At 38.7% G+C, this 17,474-nt stretch overlaps 1 protein-coding gene across 2 annotated transcripts in view; it reads left to right on the forward strand.

Moving 5' to 3' along the window:
• The window catches only part of epha4b (eph receptor A4b), a 142,379-nt gene that overhangs the window by 58,524 nt on the left and 66,381 nt on the right, over positions 1-17,474 (forward strand). For both annotated transcript variants that reach the window (XM_012874097.3, XM_036129409.1), the window contains exon 6: positions 13,154-13,309. In XM_012874097.3, coding sequence (XP_012729551.2) covers positions 13,154-13,309 — 156 coding nt within the window. The remainder of the gene's footprint in view (positions 1-13,153; positions 13,310-17,474) is intronic.

Here is a 17,474-nt window from a genome sequence, read left to right on the forward strand (position 1 = left end):
GACAAAGACCAAAAAAAAAAAAAAAAGAGACAAACAATGAGGGGAGCTGAGTGATGAGGGAAAACAGGGACAGATAGAGGACGGAGAGCAGACAGATATACAGACAGTTAGTAGGCAAGAATGCCACATCTTCGTAGTTCCCCTTGGCCGCTCTCAGTAATTGGCTGGTATCCAGAAGACAGAGTGGATCAGAAAGCAGCCAGAGTGTACTCATGTGCTTCATGTAGTGGTCATCATAGAGCATTTCATATTTGGTCTGACCCTCCGTGCATGCATGTGTATGTGTTTGTGAAGGGGACTGTAACGTATTAGACTCCACAGGGAAAAGTTAGGGTCTGTTCTGAAGTGTCAGTCACGGAGGGCTATGGTGCCCATGTGGTCATGGCGCACGTTCAATCTTTATACACGTGGAGCTAACCTGTCTGTCTCTAATAACTCTCTTGAGGATGGAAGTTAAGCTGCTGTCACAATGTTTCCAATCTTGGCATGTGCATGATATGTGGGTCCAAACTTGAAAATGAATGTGTATATTTATCAGAATCAGCTTCACTTATCCATGATTGTGTGCCATGATTGAAGAATTTGATGTTGTTGTTTTTTTTTCGTTGTTTGTATTATGTAAAAAAAAAAAAAAAAAGGACAAAAGAGGAAGTTGTGGGTTGTGATGGTGCTTTTTTTGTTCCACAGCAGTGTAGCTGATTACTACAGGCTGTGAGGTGTTCATTGTGTTCATCAACAAGATAGCCTGGGGAAAGAAGCTGTCTCTGTGACGGCTGGTTATTGCACCCTGTAGCACTGACCTGAATGCAAAAATCGAAACAGTTTGTGTGCAGAATGTGTGGGGTCTGCAGAAATGTTAGCGGCCATTTCCCTGACTCTACACCTGTGCAAGTCCTGGATGGAGGGAAAGTCGATCCCGATGACCCTCTGACTTAGTTTTTCATTGCAGTTTAGACATTGCAGACTGTTTTTTGGATAAGCTAAACCACGCTGTTATGAATGAACACAGGACAGACTGAACGATGGCAGTGTAGAGGATGAGTGACGAAGGCGATGAGTCTGCATACAGACAGGAGGTGGATCGGCTGTTCCACCCATGCAGTCAGCGCCACCTGGAGCTTAACCTGCTCCAGACAGCAGAGATTACAGACCATTTCCGGAGAACACCTTCAAGAGTTAAAGCTCATTGCTTTTCAAAAATAGGAATAAAAATAACATTAGCTATGTTTACATGCACACAATTTCATGATCAGATTAAAATGTATTCGGATTAAATAATCAAATTGTACCCTTTATATGAGCACACAATCAACTAATCCAATCCTAATGTGTGTGTATATGCATCTGGCTTTATTCAGAAAAGAACCACTCTGACATGCACAGTTATCAAATTCCCCTATAAAAACACAGAAGAAGAAGTACTTCTGTCTTTGCTAAACAGAAAGTTTGTTTGCCTTCCAAGTGCCCAGGCTGGACTTGCACGATGTTCTAATTACAGTTAAAATGTTACTGAGTAAGCCACTCTTTTATTTTTTTCAAACTGAAAGGTTGTATCGGAGCCCAGACAGTTTTGCTTCTCAATGTATTTCCACCACTCACCAACGCAGAAATACATCACATTTACGTCGGCGCACATACCCACTTGGGTCAGCTTGCCACTTTAGGAATAACTTGAGCCTGACAAGTGTTTATATGCATGTTAATCAGATTATCAATTGGCATAAACCATTTTTGGATTGGTATGTTTACATGACACTTTTTTATTCCAATCGGCCCCTTTATTCCGATTAATTTTGTCCATGTAAACGTAGCTATTGACACATTTAAGAAGGATTTGATTGCTATAATGCTGATAAAGATTTTTCAATTGTTTGAAGAGAATTGTATAAAAAGTTTTTACTCATAAAAACTTAATTATACGCATTTTTCAAATAATTCTTGTTTTACATTTCTTTCAGCTTTCAAGTCTTATTTCCTATAGGAAACAAACCTTTTTGCATAGTGAAAATAAAGTTAAAATCTGTCAGGGGTATAAAAGGATTCCTTTAATCTGTGCAAGCACCAGTTTAGGGGTTAACAACACATTTAATGGTTCACCTCAATGTTTATTTTTAACACATAAGGTGCACTACAACTTTCATTAGCATCTGTGCAAAGTTCATTCAGTGCAATGTCAATTCGATCTGGGGCGTTTTTTACGGGCTTGTACACACGGGCACAAACACATAAACACAAGCAGAGACGCGACCTCGGTGGCCGCGAAGGACGTCAGACTCAATCTTGTTAGATCTCTCCACTGACGCTTGATGTATCAATTTTTAAATAGCTTGCCTCAACTAACGCCTGTGTACACACACACACACACACACACACACACACATGCACTCTCACGCACTAGCACACAAGCTGCTCTGCGCTCCAGGAGCTGTGCCACTCGAGGGGTACTCGAAGGGTTCCATCTTGAAAGCCTGTTGCCATAGTGACCATTATGGAGCTCATCTCCCGTGGGCCAGCGAGCTTTACACAACTTCACTCTCTGAACACACACGCACAGACACACACACAAAGGACCTAACTATACCCCCCACCTATTTACAAACACACATAGACATCCTCTTTCTGCCCTTTATGTTAAACCCGGCACTGGGCCAATGTTTGACTTGAACCAAGTGCCACAAAAAGCAGGAAAACAGATCAATCAGAGCCTAAACTAGGAATAACATTTGAAAGGGAAATGAAGGAGAACGCTTTGTTGAAGACCCAAGCAGCTGTTTTGATCATTCATATACACAAAACATGTACACAACTGAGAAATTTCAATGCAATTAAAAAATAATAACTTTGGAATATACCAGATTTGTGTTTCTGTGGGTTATCTTGTGTGTGAATTTACATCTGCACAAGCTTTACTTCTCAGACAGGTTGTAACTTTCTACAAATATGTTAAACATAATACTCTAAAGCATTGATTAAGACATTAATCCTTAGGTTCTGCAAATGAGAATCGCTTTTAGTGTTTTTTGAATTTCCCATGACCCCAGAACATATTGCATGTTCACGTAAATTGTGTCTATCCTGAAAAAGGTCAGAATCTTAGTTTCAGTAAATAATATATTTTTTGATAATCAAGAAAACAAAAATGTAATGAAAGACGCATAAAATCTGTTCATAATTTGAAAGCAATACCATTACTTTGGTATTAATTAGTCACCTTTAGTCATAAAACAAAAAGAGAAAAATACACTGACTTTCATGCTCCTTTTTTGTTTTAAAAAACAATATTAGGGATTTCAGGGGCACTTGTTTGATACAATCTGACAAAAAAAATCCAAGTTTACTCAGAATTTTGCATAATTATAGCAGGAAAGCTCCAGATTTTTGGGGTTTTATCAAACCATAACAGCTATCTCAATTGAGGTGTCAACCATAGCCACCATTGGTTATTTGTTGTGAGTTTTGCAGCTTTAGTTATATTTTCTAGATTAACATTCATATTAAGCTGCAGTTCTGCTAAATCTAAACTACAAATTGTAGGAGGGGCATCAAACTGTTCAATAAAAATTAAGTAAACTATTTGATCAAACCATATGATGGGGACAACTGTTTTAAACTACTCCTCAGTTATTCAGCAGGTTTTCTGTATGTTTCCTAGATGGTAAATATTCCTTTTGTGTCCATGCTTTCCTGCAGGTTCCAATATCAGAAAGAGAATGAAAGCCTGAAACAACAAAATAAGAGCATGGCATTTCTGTAATCCAGCTTTCCTCCCTATTCTTTGCTGAAGCCAATTGTTAGTCATCTGCAAAAGTGCAAGAGTGCCTCTGCACAGATTTGGTTCTGCAGTTATTATCACTGTAACAATCAACATAATACTCATTGCTCTGAGTGTTTTTACAAAGGACATAACATATAGCTGTCTTGTATTCTGTTTTTGTATCCCCTAAAACAAAAATATCTCGAAAGAAAATCATGCTTATCACTACGAATTGCCTTTTCCATAGCTGGTGGACTGTCCACAGACAGACTAAACATGTACCTCTTCATGTTTAGTCTGTCTGTACAACTCAAAATGTACAACTCAATGAAACATGTCTTCCCCTCTTAAATTTGTAGAGCGCATGCATAGAACATAGTCTGGCATAGGAGCTGGGGGCGGGGGGGAGCAGCAAGTTACAAGGAGAGGCACCCTCCCTGCCAAGAGGGGGATCTGTAATATGGGCTTGGGTCATACACAAGGAGTCAGAAGCAGGTAGAGGTACAGGCTTGGGCAGGCGACGGTCCGGTGGCTCAGTTTCCAGAATACAGACACAGGCAGAGGTAACCAGTAAGCAGAGTGGGCAGGCTTGGATAGGAAAGGATCAGGTGGAAACCTTTCCTGTTTTCTTAAAGGAGGAATAAGCAAAATTTCACCCCCGTTGAGCACTGTCTGTAGACCAAAACAAGATCTCATAAGCCACGCCTCTCTCTACCTCCACTGCAGTTGCAACTCCACATTTCCTCTCCCCTCCTCACCTGTTGCCTCGTATGTGCATATAAGCAAAGCATAGATACACAACAATAAAGCATCACATTCTGGAGGAACATGTCAAGTGAAGACGTAAGTAACTTATGACTTTATAATGCTGTTATAATGCTCCTACGCTATACTGCTCTGACAGTGGCAGTTAATGGGCAGGCATAGGCTAAGCCCTCAATGGCAGCTGTTCGCATGGACCTACATGCAGGCGCGGCCGGTCCGGCTTTGAAACAAGAGACAACGCAGAGACATGGTGTGTGACGTCATACCGTATTCCATCTAAAACCTTACCTTCAGTTCTTCACGTATGTCTTTACATATTTTTTTCAGTTCTTTCTATCTAAATCAATGAATTACTGCTTATTATTCTTTTGAGGAAGTTGGTTACACTGGATTTAATTTAGGACAATTAAAATAGCTTAATTCAAATGCATGCATGCAAAGAATCACAAAAATAACTAAAAAGTGAAACCCTGCATCCTTCTCTTTCCTTCTAATTCACAATTATGTGCTCCCAATAAAAAAAGAACATTCTAGTTTTTGGTTGTGATGTGACAAAATGTGAAACAGTTAAAATAGTAGGGATACTATTGAAAGATAAGGCAATTATATGCCTAAAACAGTCAGATAAAAGCTTGTTTTTATCAGGGGAACCAACCCTGGCTCGAAACGAAAACATTTGGCCCAATGATAGGGAATCATCTAATCTTCTACAGCTTTTCCACCCAATGACTCTATGAAAGATTAATGGAAACATTTTCAAACTTATAAAGAGTAGAATAGGCTAGAAATTGGATCGACAAACCCAATCAGTTTGTGTGCTGTGTTTTCCCAAGGGAAGAACATGGCCCGTTCCCATCTCAATCAGAGCATGGTGACTGAGGGTGTGTCTACAACAGCAGCACTATATCATATCTCAGAGCTATCGATTGGCATAAAACACACTTACTCTCTCTGGTGACCACATGAATGATTAATAGGACGTTGCATCTGAGACACATATTTATCAGGACTATAGAAAAATAATGTGTTGTACACATTCCAAACATAGTCTAAAAAAACCCCCAGAAAATATGATTTAAGTGTTTTTCATGTCCTGGACAAGAAGAGAAAAATAAAACAGAGTGGAAATATGTTTTATTTTAAAACATTATTCTCTAGCCCAGGAGTGGCCAACCAGTTTGGCATCAAGAGCTTGAATAAATTCCAGCAGCATTGCAAAAAGCAAAAATGTCCGCACATTTTTGAAATCTCAAATGCCTTATATCATAAACATAAACAGTTTTTAACATTTTAATATCAGGTTTTTGTAAATTACATAACGGATTACTTGAAAATACAAAAATCCACAAAATGTCCTCAGGATCACATAAAGGGCAGTTCCCCCTTTCTCGACTTCAAGCCAAGCGGCACCCCTTCCTCCCTTCCTTCCTCCTCCTACAAATACAAACCAGCTTTACCATGACCAAATCTGTCACTCCATTTGTTCAAATGACCTTTAAAATACATGGGTAGATATCAGTAGATGAGCAGTTGAGGCAACACATGTTTGCCTGCCTTTTTTCCTCTTTGTGTGGCAGGGGTGTGTGTTGGGGTTACGGGGCACATGTGAGCAGTACCAACAAGTGAAAATGGCTAACTAACAAACCGTAAGTGACAGAATTTTCTGACTGAGTCGGATTTGAGATAGCAACCAAACCGGTGGTTCTGTAACGAGCTCCAAAACTATAAGCTGTACCATGACACCAAAGGCAGTTAACCGGAAAAATGCTGTCACTGTTGCCGCTAGTTCCTAGCCAACTTCACTAATTTAACATGAACACAACTGTGGAAAACAGTGGCAAAAAGAGGGTTCAAAATGTCAAAGAAGTGGCTTTTCTGTTGCAATAAGGAGTCCAAGACTTTGAAATGTTCTTGACACCTTTGCCTGTTACACCTACATAGAGCCCTGATGAAAAAAAGCAAAAGTTAACAGATAACTCCCAGAAACCACTGAAAATGATGGCATCATGAAAGCTGGACTGGAACACAGAGGTCATCACTAGAGTTTATGATCAACTGAAGCCAGGGAAAATGCAAGTACAAAAGAATGAGAAGGAAAGGAAAGATCCATCAGGACGTATTGTTTAAAAGCAGCAAAGGAGTGATGAGGTAGAGGACTACAGCAAACGCTGGAACCTGCAGCTGTATGGCAAAAGCAAAACACCTGAGGAGAACATCAGAGTGGTCATAATGAAGCTCTTTGCTGCACTTGCACCTGAAGATAAAGAAAAGATGGGTTTCCTAATCGACACAGATTTGCGTACCCCGTGACAAGTCCAATCAACCCGCAGTCATTCAGTTCACAACGTGATCTTTCAGAAACAACGGAAAACTTCAAGAGCAGAAGATATTACTCTAAGAAGATCTGACGCACGTTGGTAGGATGGACAGTAATCGACCGTGGTCACTTGTGGAGGCAGCCAGGCAACAAAGAAAAAGAGTCGGCTTCTGGGGCCCTCATGCTTAAAATGAGGGCACAAATGACTAATTAAGGTTGAAATCTCTTTAACCGACTGAGGCAGTGATGGTATTTACAGTTCATAATTTGAAAAGGTTTAAAACATGCTTAATGAAAATGGTGCTTATAGTTAAGGTTCAAGGTTTGTAAATACCACTCCTTTTTCTCTAATATAGTGAAATTAGTTTTACAGACATCAGCTAACTGTCGAATATGGCAAGTTGTGGTTTTAAGGCACTGAATTTATGTTCTCTCAATTTAAGGGTTCTACTTAACGATATTTAAAAAGGCGCTTTTATAATTTCACAGGTGGTGATACAGACTTTGCTTTTTTGCTAGAAGCTCATTCATGCTAAAATGATGTAAGATTTCGTAGATTACAATAGGGAGATTCAATTATATAGCCGATGGCTCAAATCATTCAGCTGGCATAGCATTGTTAAAATATTTTTCATGGAGATACTCTGGAGTCTGCAGAGTAAAGTGATGGGCAATAGATTGTGTTAGTCGTACAGTCGTAAATTGATATATGTTAGATTAAAAAAAAAGGAACAACCAAATATTTAGAGGCTATTGGAAATTCAACAATACACTTATGGAAGATAGAAAATTTAAGGAAAGTATTTCTCTACACGTTAATAACAAATTTGATAAAAAAAGAGAGAGATTGAACACAGAAATGGGGATTTCTTAAATTTGAAGTATGAGAAGCAGCAAGGAGACGTGATAAAGAGATAAAAACCCTAAATTCTAACATAATGGACAGTTTGTAGGTAAAATTGGAGCTGACCCAAAATTTTGGTATGATTTATCCTTAAAGCTAGTTGAAAATTTTTAATTATCTGAAGAAAGAGCTTGAATAAAAAAGATAAGAGTTTAGCCAAAGGCACTTTTACAAAATAGAGCTAAATGGATGAAATAAGTGAAACATTCCAGTTAGTTAATTTTCTGCAATAAAAAAGGAACAGAAAAAGGAAAAATATTACGTCTCTTAACATAAATGGTATAATAAGTTCAGATCCTAATATTATGTGCAATTGCATTACTTCATTTTGCAGTAATTTATATTCATCAAGCTACAATCAAACAAAGTGTGACACATTTATGAATCACATTAAGAAGCAGACACATCTAATCTGGAAAACCTTTAAAGACATCTCTTAGGCTGAGCTTTTATAATCAGAAATCCCAGAACCTGTATGCCCAATGAGCTTAGAGAGGTCACCTGGAAGTGATGGTCTCACTGTAGAAGTTTATATTTGTTTTCAGGAACTAATTAAGGAACCTCCCTTACTAGCATTGAAGGGTTGCACATATGAACAAGAACTGATGATAACATGAAACTGGGTCTAATTACTCTGACACCTAAGGCTGACAACCATCCTTTAAAAATAGAAAACTGGAGACCAGTCTCCCTCTTGCATTTAGATTATAAATATTGGCACAGGTTGATGCTAAGCAGCTAAAGAGGAATTTAGGAAAGATAATAAGTGGCTTTATGCTCAAACATCATGTTTGTGCCAACATTAGATTATTGTGGTTGGGTATAATTGATTATTCAAATTTTATAGATTCCAAAGCATTGATGATTTTCCCTGACTTTTATAAGGCATTTGACTCATGTGATTGTTCTTGTATTATAAAAACTACCACAAATTTTAGGTTATGGAAAATCATTTAATGAGATTATTGCCTTGCCTTGTAATGACACAAGCAGCTTGATTACTTTGTATCTCAGAATATCTGGGATGTTTCCCATTTTAGGAGGTGTCGTTCAGGTCCGCCTAATTCTTTGTTTTCTATTTTGATCAAATATTTCACACAACAAGAGCGGATTATGTGTCCCCCGCACTTTGTTCATCATGTTTTTCAGAGCTAATTAGAACCCGTGTTAAGTATCCAAAATGTTATATCCATATACCTTCTCTAAAAAGTTTCAGGTACAGACATGAATAGTTAATGCTATAATACTGTATGAACACAATATTCTAATGTGATATCACCCAAAGTGACGGTTTTCTGGAATGCACAGTTTTCTAATATACATTAGGTGTGGATGTACCACTTTCAATGCTGTATTTAAAAAGCATAAGGGAACTTGAACATTTGACACAATATTTACACATGTAAAAAAACAATCAAAATATTCAAAGTCTCGGATGAAAAAGTTACCTCTTGTCGAATTGAGCAACAGACTATAATGCCTTTATTTTCTGAGTGTCCTCTCTCTTCAGGGTTGTTTGAGGGACATGAAGAAATATTTCTAATACCATATCAATACCATCAAAATCCGGGCTCAGGATGTCATAGTCAAGTACAAATGTAGTGAAAAAACTTCAAGCTTTATTATTATTATGCTTTTATTCAGAAAATTTCACATACAATGCATGACACAAGGTTCTTTTGGTATGTCCACAAATTGGAAGGCAGAATACACTCTGCTGCAGCTCCAAAGCTTTATACTGATGGGCTCTGAATGGAAAGACTCACAATATGCTTGTGTGTGCAAATGTCATTCTGTTTTCTGCTTTTATCTTAGAGAAGATAAATAAGGTTTTAAAAAAAATAATAATTTCTGGTTAAACTGTGCCCCAGCTGACAGATCAGTAAAGCTTCTTCCTTTGATAAGAAGTTAAGGGAAGGCGGCAATTAAATTCTTTTTTTTTTTTTTTTTTTTTTTTAAATACCCCACAGATTGCAAATAAAACGAGAACCTTGACAGATCAGTAAAGTTGCTGCAGAGAGAGGAGCAGCCTGGGGCTCACGAGCCATACGTTTGCCACTCCTGGTCTAGCCCATTGTCTCAATGTTCATCTGCCCACCTGTACATTTATTTATCTATCATTCAATCCCTATATTGGTCAGGTAGAATGATGTCAGTCCAAGTATGCATTTATTTACCCAACCATCTATCAATTTGTGTGGTGTAATGGGTCATCCACCCAACCATCCATTGGCTGATACCTCCATCCAGTCATGCTTTGGTTTGTGTAGCCATTTTCTGATCCATCCATCTGTACATCCATCCACTAATCACTCCATCCCTCCCTCTATTTCTCCATCTTTCCGCTAGTCCATTGTTCCTTCAGTTAATCTGTCTGTTTTATCCATTCATCCCTCTCCCCATCCAGTTTTAATTATATTTAAAACTGGGCTAATAGGGACAGAGATCTCTTTAAATTTGTATTAGGAAAGTATGAATTTTAAAATGAAAAACTGGGAAATAGTTCTCAGTTTTTCCTCCCTTTTTTCACATCCATTTCATCTCATTAATCATAAAGTGGAACAAATCCAGTATCAAATTTCCCATGGGCAAGGACTGCGACTAGCTTCAAAACAAAAGAAGCAGCATAAGGATCAGAAGAAGGGGAGAAAGGCCGACCCCGAGAGAAGAAATAAAACTAGCGAGAGTCAGGGGGAACAGCGGAGCATCAAGCAGAAGTTAAGGTGAACAGGGCTGCACTCATAGCCAGGCCACCGTTCTTGGAGAAAGTTTTAGAACAGGCAGTTGTTCGGTTGCCAGGCCTGGCATGTGATGCCCTGTCTGTCCTTTAGCAGTGGGGTCCTTTGTGCCTCTCTGGCTGGACAGCCAGGACTCTCCGGATGCACGGCCTCTAGAGAAAAGCTGCTTTTTCCGCCGCGCTCCTACATTCCAGCCAATATGAACACAAACACGGTCACGAGAACAGCACACAGGCACCCCTTTACCTTAGAACCCGACAGGATGGAGGAAGGAGCTGAAAGCCCATGAGAATTATCACTCCTTTCCCTTTCTCTCTTCTCCTTTACCTTCTATTTCCTCCACACACACACACACACACACGCACACTTATCCTTTTTTCAGTGTTCTTTCTGTTCTCTTGGGGATTGCACTAGTGGACTAGGCCCCCGTATGATGAATGATTTGCCTAAAAATACTGTCTGTATGCAAGCGAGTACATGATCCAGGTGGAAGAAGTTCCAGCCATAGGGACAAATCACATTACTTTAAGGCCTCTCATTCCGTTCCGCCGTCCCTCGGTTAACAGCAACATCGAGCAAACTTACACATGTACGTGTGTGTGTTTGTGGGTGGGTGTTTTGCGCTAATGGGAGGATCTACAGCTTTCCTGCGAGAAGTGACGCGTCGCCTGATTAAAATCCGTGACCTTCACCAGCGGTACAAGCAATCAGCGGGCGCGCTCACACACCTGCTGCATACCTAACATCGTCTTGGCGCACAAACACGGAGTCAGCACTTGGTGGAATGTGTCACATTATTGATCCACGCACGCGGGCAAACCTTTAGTATATGTACATAAACACAATGTTTGTTTTTATTACATCGATTTTTCTTATGTGGTTATACAGCAGTCATAAGAAAGGCTTGCATGGATGGGACTACAAGACCCGCAGATTTGTAAATAAATGCATCATGATAGAAAGGAAGGTCAGGAATTCCACCTCCCTCCCCAGGATGCATAAAGGGAATGAATCCAAGTCCTCAGGCTGCTGCCATTGAGTGGGATCAGGGTTTTCCCTCCTCACGTTTGTGATTCTGCAAAATGACTAATAAGCGTCCGCTGTAACACCAAGAGCAACAGTCATGCTATGTTATTGCGGTTATTATTGTGATTGTCAATTGTTGTTCTGCTTTTTTTTGAACGTCTCATTCTAACGTAGGGGAAACGGCAGCTGATCTGCTGCTGCATTATGTTATTGCAGTGTAGCGTCCTGTGGTTCTGCGAGCCTTTAGCCTGACAGAAAAGGAGAACTTCTGGACCTCATGTCACAATAAATTAAATCAAACATTGTTTTCTTTCTCTTTGCCGTGGGTGCCGGATGGCCCAGCAGTTGTTTTTTATTTGTGTATTTTTCTGGTTTATGGACATGTTCTTCCTTCTTTCTTTTTAACTATTTTTTTGTGTTTTATGAAAACAACACTAACCTTAAATTTGGTGGATTTAGGTAATCAGTTTTTGATGCCACCTGTGGCTTAAGGATTAATTTTATGTATTTATTGCATTTTACATTTTGCAAATGACTGTTGCATATGCAGTCCCTAACAGCATCTTTGATAAAATTTGAAACTCTTAAGTCATCCCTATTTATTTTTTAAGATGCAGATCAGCTGGACCCAGGTAGTAAAGCTAATGTCTTGTCCTGGAGTGGCCAAGAATAAAGTAGATTTCTACTGTCTTAAACTGCTCTAATGTCATGAACATCTTAACTGTTTATGTGAAGACTTGCTTTCAAATTTGCATCAGGTGGATATACACACAGAGAAGCTGTGTGCGGTGTTATGTAGATGTAACATAGATCGCCAATGATCGTACTGCATTAAACCCAGTCTGAGAATGGAACATGTAAAGTGGTCATGGTAACTTTCTATAATAATCAATCTGTGTAACTGTGCAACACTAATGTGACAATGCTTTAAATGGTCATCAAACAGTGCTTGTTTGCATGAACTACTTTGACAGATTTTAATTGTTTTGAGACAGTAGAAGTGTATTGGTGCTTTTGGTCATACCCCTTTATCAAAAAAAAAAAAAAAATGTCCGCTTACAAATACAAACTTTAATGATTTCACTGGGATTTTGTAATTTTTTTTTTTTTATGTGTATGTATGTTTTTCTGCTGTGTGATGCTGTCTCTTGATCTGGTTGTCGTTGAAAATGCGAATTGGTTGTCAAGCAACCCACCTGGCAAAGGTTAAAAAAAAATAAATAAAAAAAAAATCAAAGATTTTCAGTGAGATTAAAAAGAAAAATATTCCTTCAGGGAAATTGTGTCCGAGAGGCGCACCACTGCACCTGCAGCAAAAAAAAAGATAGCAATATTTATTAAAACTAAAATTATTTTTCCTCTAAGCTTAATTAATTGAGCCTCATAGGCTTACTGTGTTTTAATCATACAACACAGCAGGGAAGCCTCATATCTGTTTATGTGTCTGTGTCTCTCTTTCATTGTAAAGTGTCTTTAAGTGTCCTAATAAGCGCAATATGTGCTTGATATATTATTATTGTTAGTATTAATATTATTATAGCTACAATTTTAATGAGTAAAATTAGGTGAATATATTACTACATTTAAATTATTCAGTAGCTAATAATAAAAAGCAGCATCATTGATTTTTTTTCTCTCCTCTTCTCCAGCGTGTAGACCTGGAACTTACAAAGCTTCAGCCACAGATGCCTACTGCACCAAATGTCCACCTCACAGCTCATCCCCACAGGAACAGGCCATCGAGTGCATTTGTGAGAAAGGCTTCTACCGCGCCGAGACCGACCCACGCTCAATGGCTTGCACACGTGAGTAATACCAACACTGGAGATAAAAAAAACTCTGTCACATGGACATCTCATTTGCCGCAATAGCCCTAATACTCTTTGTTTACAGCACCGAGGTTTATATTTTCGTGTAATGGAATTTTTAGATTTCATCTCGTTTAATAGGTTGGTAATAAACTCTTATAAGATTTTACAGCGCGTGACTCCTCTACCGTTTTAAATGTAAACTTTTCCCAACTTCTACATTACACTGTAAAACACATGCATCCATGAATTATAGTTTTGTGGTTACAGGCAAAATATTTCTTAGATGACTCATTAATATTGTGGCCTAAACTGATTATGCTGCTAATGCTTTGTTTTCATCTGCCTTGCCTTGCAAAACTTCTCATACCCCTTTTTCACATTTTTTTTCTTTCCGGTTACAAATACAAGCTTTAATGATGTGATAGACCAACATGATGTAGTAACTGCGAAGTGGAAGGAAAAGGTTGGGTTTTACAAGTTTTCTTAGAGGAAAAAATCTAAAAGCTTATGTGCATATTTACTCAGTTCCTATTGTTGTCATACCTTTAAATAATATCTCACAAACCATGCAACCATTTACCTTCAGAGGTCACCTGATCAGTAGCTGGAGTCTACCTATTTTGCAACTTACAATGCCATTTAAGGAGACTATTACTCAAACAAGCAGCCATAACCCCCTGGTAACTCCAGAGCTGGCCTTTGAGCCTTTATTGGCAGGGAGGAAGTCGCTGTTGACAGAAAGCCTTAAGAAGTCACACTGCAAAAAGGGAACTAAAAGTAAGTAAAATTTTCTTGAAATAAGATGATGGGGATAAATTTTTCTTATTTTAAGTGCAAAAATCTCATTCCATTGGCAAATAGTCTTATTTACCTGCTCTTATCAAGGAAAACAATACAAATTTCAAGAAAATTTTACTTACTTTAAGTTCCCTTTTTGCAGTGCACCTTTGACCCACCATCCCCAAGGCCACATAGAGTGGTGGCAGCATTATGCTGTGATGACTACAAGGCAATTTGGAAATAAAACCTTTTAGAGGACGCTAAGGATTCAGACTGTGGTGGAGGTTCACCTTTCAGCAGGAAAACATCACTAATCATAGAACAGGAGGTACTATGGTGTGGTGTAGAAAAATATTTCAAGTAAGATTCATAAGTATGTAAGTATTTCCAGTTAACAAGCTGTGGCAAGACTTTTGGTGTTTGATTGTTTACAGACATTATCCTGGCAAGCCAACTTAACTTGAGCTATTTTTTAACAAAGAAAAAGAAGAATGGGCAAAAGTCTCTAGACGTTTGAAGCCAAAAGATTAACAGCTGTAAGTTGCACTGTAATATGGCTTGTTTTGGAGGAAATATAAATGCTTGCCACACGTTTCAGATTTTTATTTGTAAAAAAAAAAAAAAAAAAAAAAAAATCTTTAAAAAACATTCCTTCCCCTTAACCACTTTCTAATGCTTTGTGTTATTATGTCTCATATAATTCCATTGAAACACACCAAACCTGTGTTTGCGGCGAGACAAAATGTACAAAGTTCAAGGGAGTACGAACACTCTTGTAAGGTGTTGTTTTGTATGTTCTCGCAAAAAAGATCGTGTAGAAAAAAATAAGGCGTAAGTTATGTTAGAAATTTTGTAGAGAAAAAGGAAGTGTAGAAGAAGACACAGGTGCAGACATATGTCACACATACACACACTCAAGCATGGACAGATACGACCCAAAGCCATTATCATGTTCTGGTATATTACACTCATTAATCGTCGTAGCAGGTGAGATATGACGGGTGTTATCAGCTGGAAATGTTTAACGGTTTCGTTCAGATACAGCCACCGCCGCACGCACGCACACATGCACAGACACTAACGCATGCCCTGCTGAATGGTTAGGAGCGCCATTTTGAGGTTCATGAGTGAAAAATGAGAAAATAAGGAGAAAAGGTGAAATAATTATTCATAAAAAAATGGCAAATTACACTTCAGACCCAGAATAGAACAATGGGGGGGAGTAGCGGTCTATCAGAGTCATATAATCTAAGTGTCATAAAAGTCCCATAAAAGACTGATCAGTAGCAACGGTGATGACCGACTTTTAAATATCACTGAGGAAAGTTGGGGGATGGTGAAAAGACCTTGATAGAATTAGCAGCTTGCCCGTTTTGGTAAATTTATGACCGATAGCCTCAATTATGCCTGCCATGCCAACCACCCCCCTGGCCAGTCCCCACATTGACCAGCCATGTCCACAGAGCGGCTCGCTGCTGGGAGGATTAATCAGACAAAGTCCCGGGCTCAGCTGGTGGCCCCCTGGGGCTCAATGCTCAGTCGGGACCTGATGAGATGTCATGAGAAATTGGCATCTATGTCCCACAAAATTTTCATATGGCAGAGATCCCTGCACCACGCTGGGATGTAAGCAGCCAAAATCAGTGATTTCTTCATGAGTGGTTTCCCTGGGACATGAATAGCACTGTATGAGCTGTTTTTTTTTTTTTTTTTTACCATGATGATGTGTTGGCATCTTCTTATTCTAAAACAGACAGAGACAAACACAGATTTAGAACAGCTCAAAAACTTATTTATATTTTAACCACTTCTTACTTAACGGTGTAAATCAAAAGGCAAGGAACATCTTGTAAAGTTTGTTTGAGAGAAAATCATTAAAGCAGATTTCTTTAGAGCAATGCTTGTCAACTATTAGAAAACATAAGCTGGGAGGTATAAAGACAAGAGTAATGATCGAGAAAGTAAGGTGGACCAAACTAAAGCTTTATGTGCATGCTATTTAACAGCAGTAAATCACGTAGCTCATTCTATACTGAATTTAATTTTTCTTGAGTGTAAACATTAATGGTACTGAAGGAAAAAAGTCCAAATCCAGCTGTCTGTAGCATTCAACGCCCGGCTGTATACTTGTAAAAAGATACCCTAAGACAAGAGGGGATTTCCCAACAGCTGTGCTTTTATGGTGCATTCAGTGCAACTACACTATAAAAATAAAAGTAAAACCATAACTATATAAAAGTAAGTACAATTTTCATGAACTGAGTATATTTTCCTTGATTTGAGCAGGTAAATAAGACTATGTGCCAATGGTATAAGATTTTTGCACTTAAATAAGAACAATTAATCTCCATCATCTTATTTTAAGTGCTGGATATCTAATTATCTTATTTTAGTGGTAAAAATAATCGTTCCATTGGCAAATAGTATACATAAACACCTCCAGCTTGTTTGCTGACAGATTGCTCCTAAGTCTTCTTTTGATGAACTTAAAGTCTAACTCTTGGACTGAAAAAAAATCCTTAAAACCATTGAATAACTTCCAGAACAAGGTAAACTTTGAATATTCATGTATCAAAAGTGTTCAAATTAAGTTTAAATATGAAATATTGCGCATTTTTTACACTGATTATGGTATTTCGCGTTTGAGTGCTGCCTCCGTTTACGATTGGCCATTTCCGACGTGTGATGTCAGTTCAAGAACACAGAGAATGCGCAAAGCGAACTTGCATAGAAACACACATTGTTTACATTGTACAACCGGTACGGCAAACAAGGATATATATGGATGTTTTCCAGTATCTTCTTTCACACACCAAATCTGCTGATCCATGTCTACTTTGAGCAAGCACTTTTAAAAAAAATAAAAAATCGCCGAACTAAGTCCACAATAAAATGCCTTCTAGGTGCGTAGTTGGTGGCTGTAGTGCAGACCGCGGTGAAGTCGGTTTGACATTGGACATTCAAGCTCTGCGGAGTCAGCGGGATCTAGCTCATGGTTGATCCGGTTGAAGGACTCCGATTTCGGCCAGCGTCTCTCAGCTGATCCCTCCTCCCATACGCGGCGGGACCGTCAACAAATCTGTTTATCAAGAGTGCTCCGCTTGAATGTCCAATGTCAAACCAACTTCACCGCGATCTAGTGCAGGCCAGAAAGTAGCGCTACATACTTGGGCGAAGGATCAAAAGGTCCGAAAGAAATGGGATAAATTTGTAAAAGAAACGTGAAAGGACTGAATTGCCGGCAGTGACAAAAGTGTTTTATGCAATTCACACTTCACGATTGAGGATTTTGAGGGGCACTTACAATGGAGAATGGGCTCTTTGTCTTAGGCAGCGTTAGATATAGTCTCCTCAGGTTCACCTTGTTCAAACTCCGTTT

The sequence above is a fragment of the Fundulus heteroclitus genome, unplaced genomic scaffold (genome assembly GCF_011125445.2).
Source record: "Fundulus heteroclitus isolate FHET01 unplaced genomic scaffold, MU-UCD_Fhet_4.1 scaffold_165, whole genome shotgun sequence".
Taxonomy (NCBI): domain Eukaryota; kingdom Metazoa; phylum Chordata; class Actinopteri; order Cyprinodontiformes; family Fundulidae; genus Fundulus; species Fundulus heteroclitus.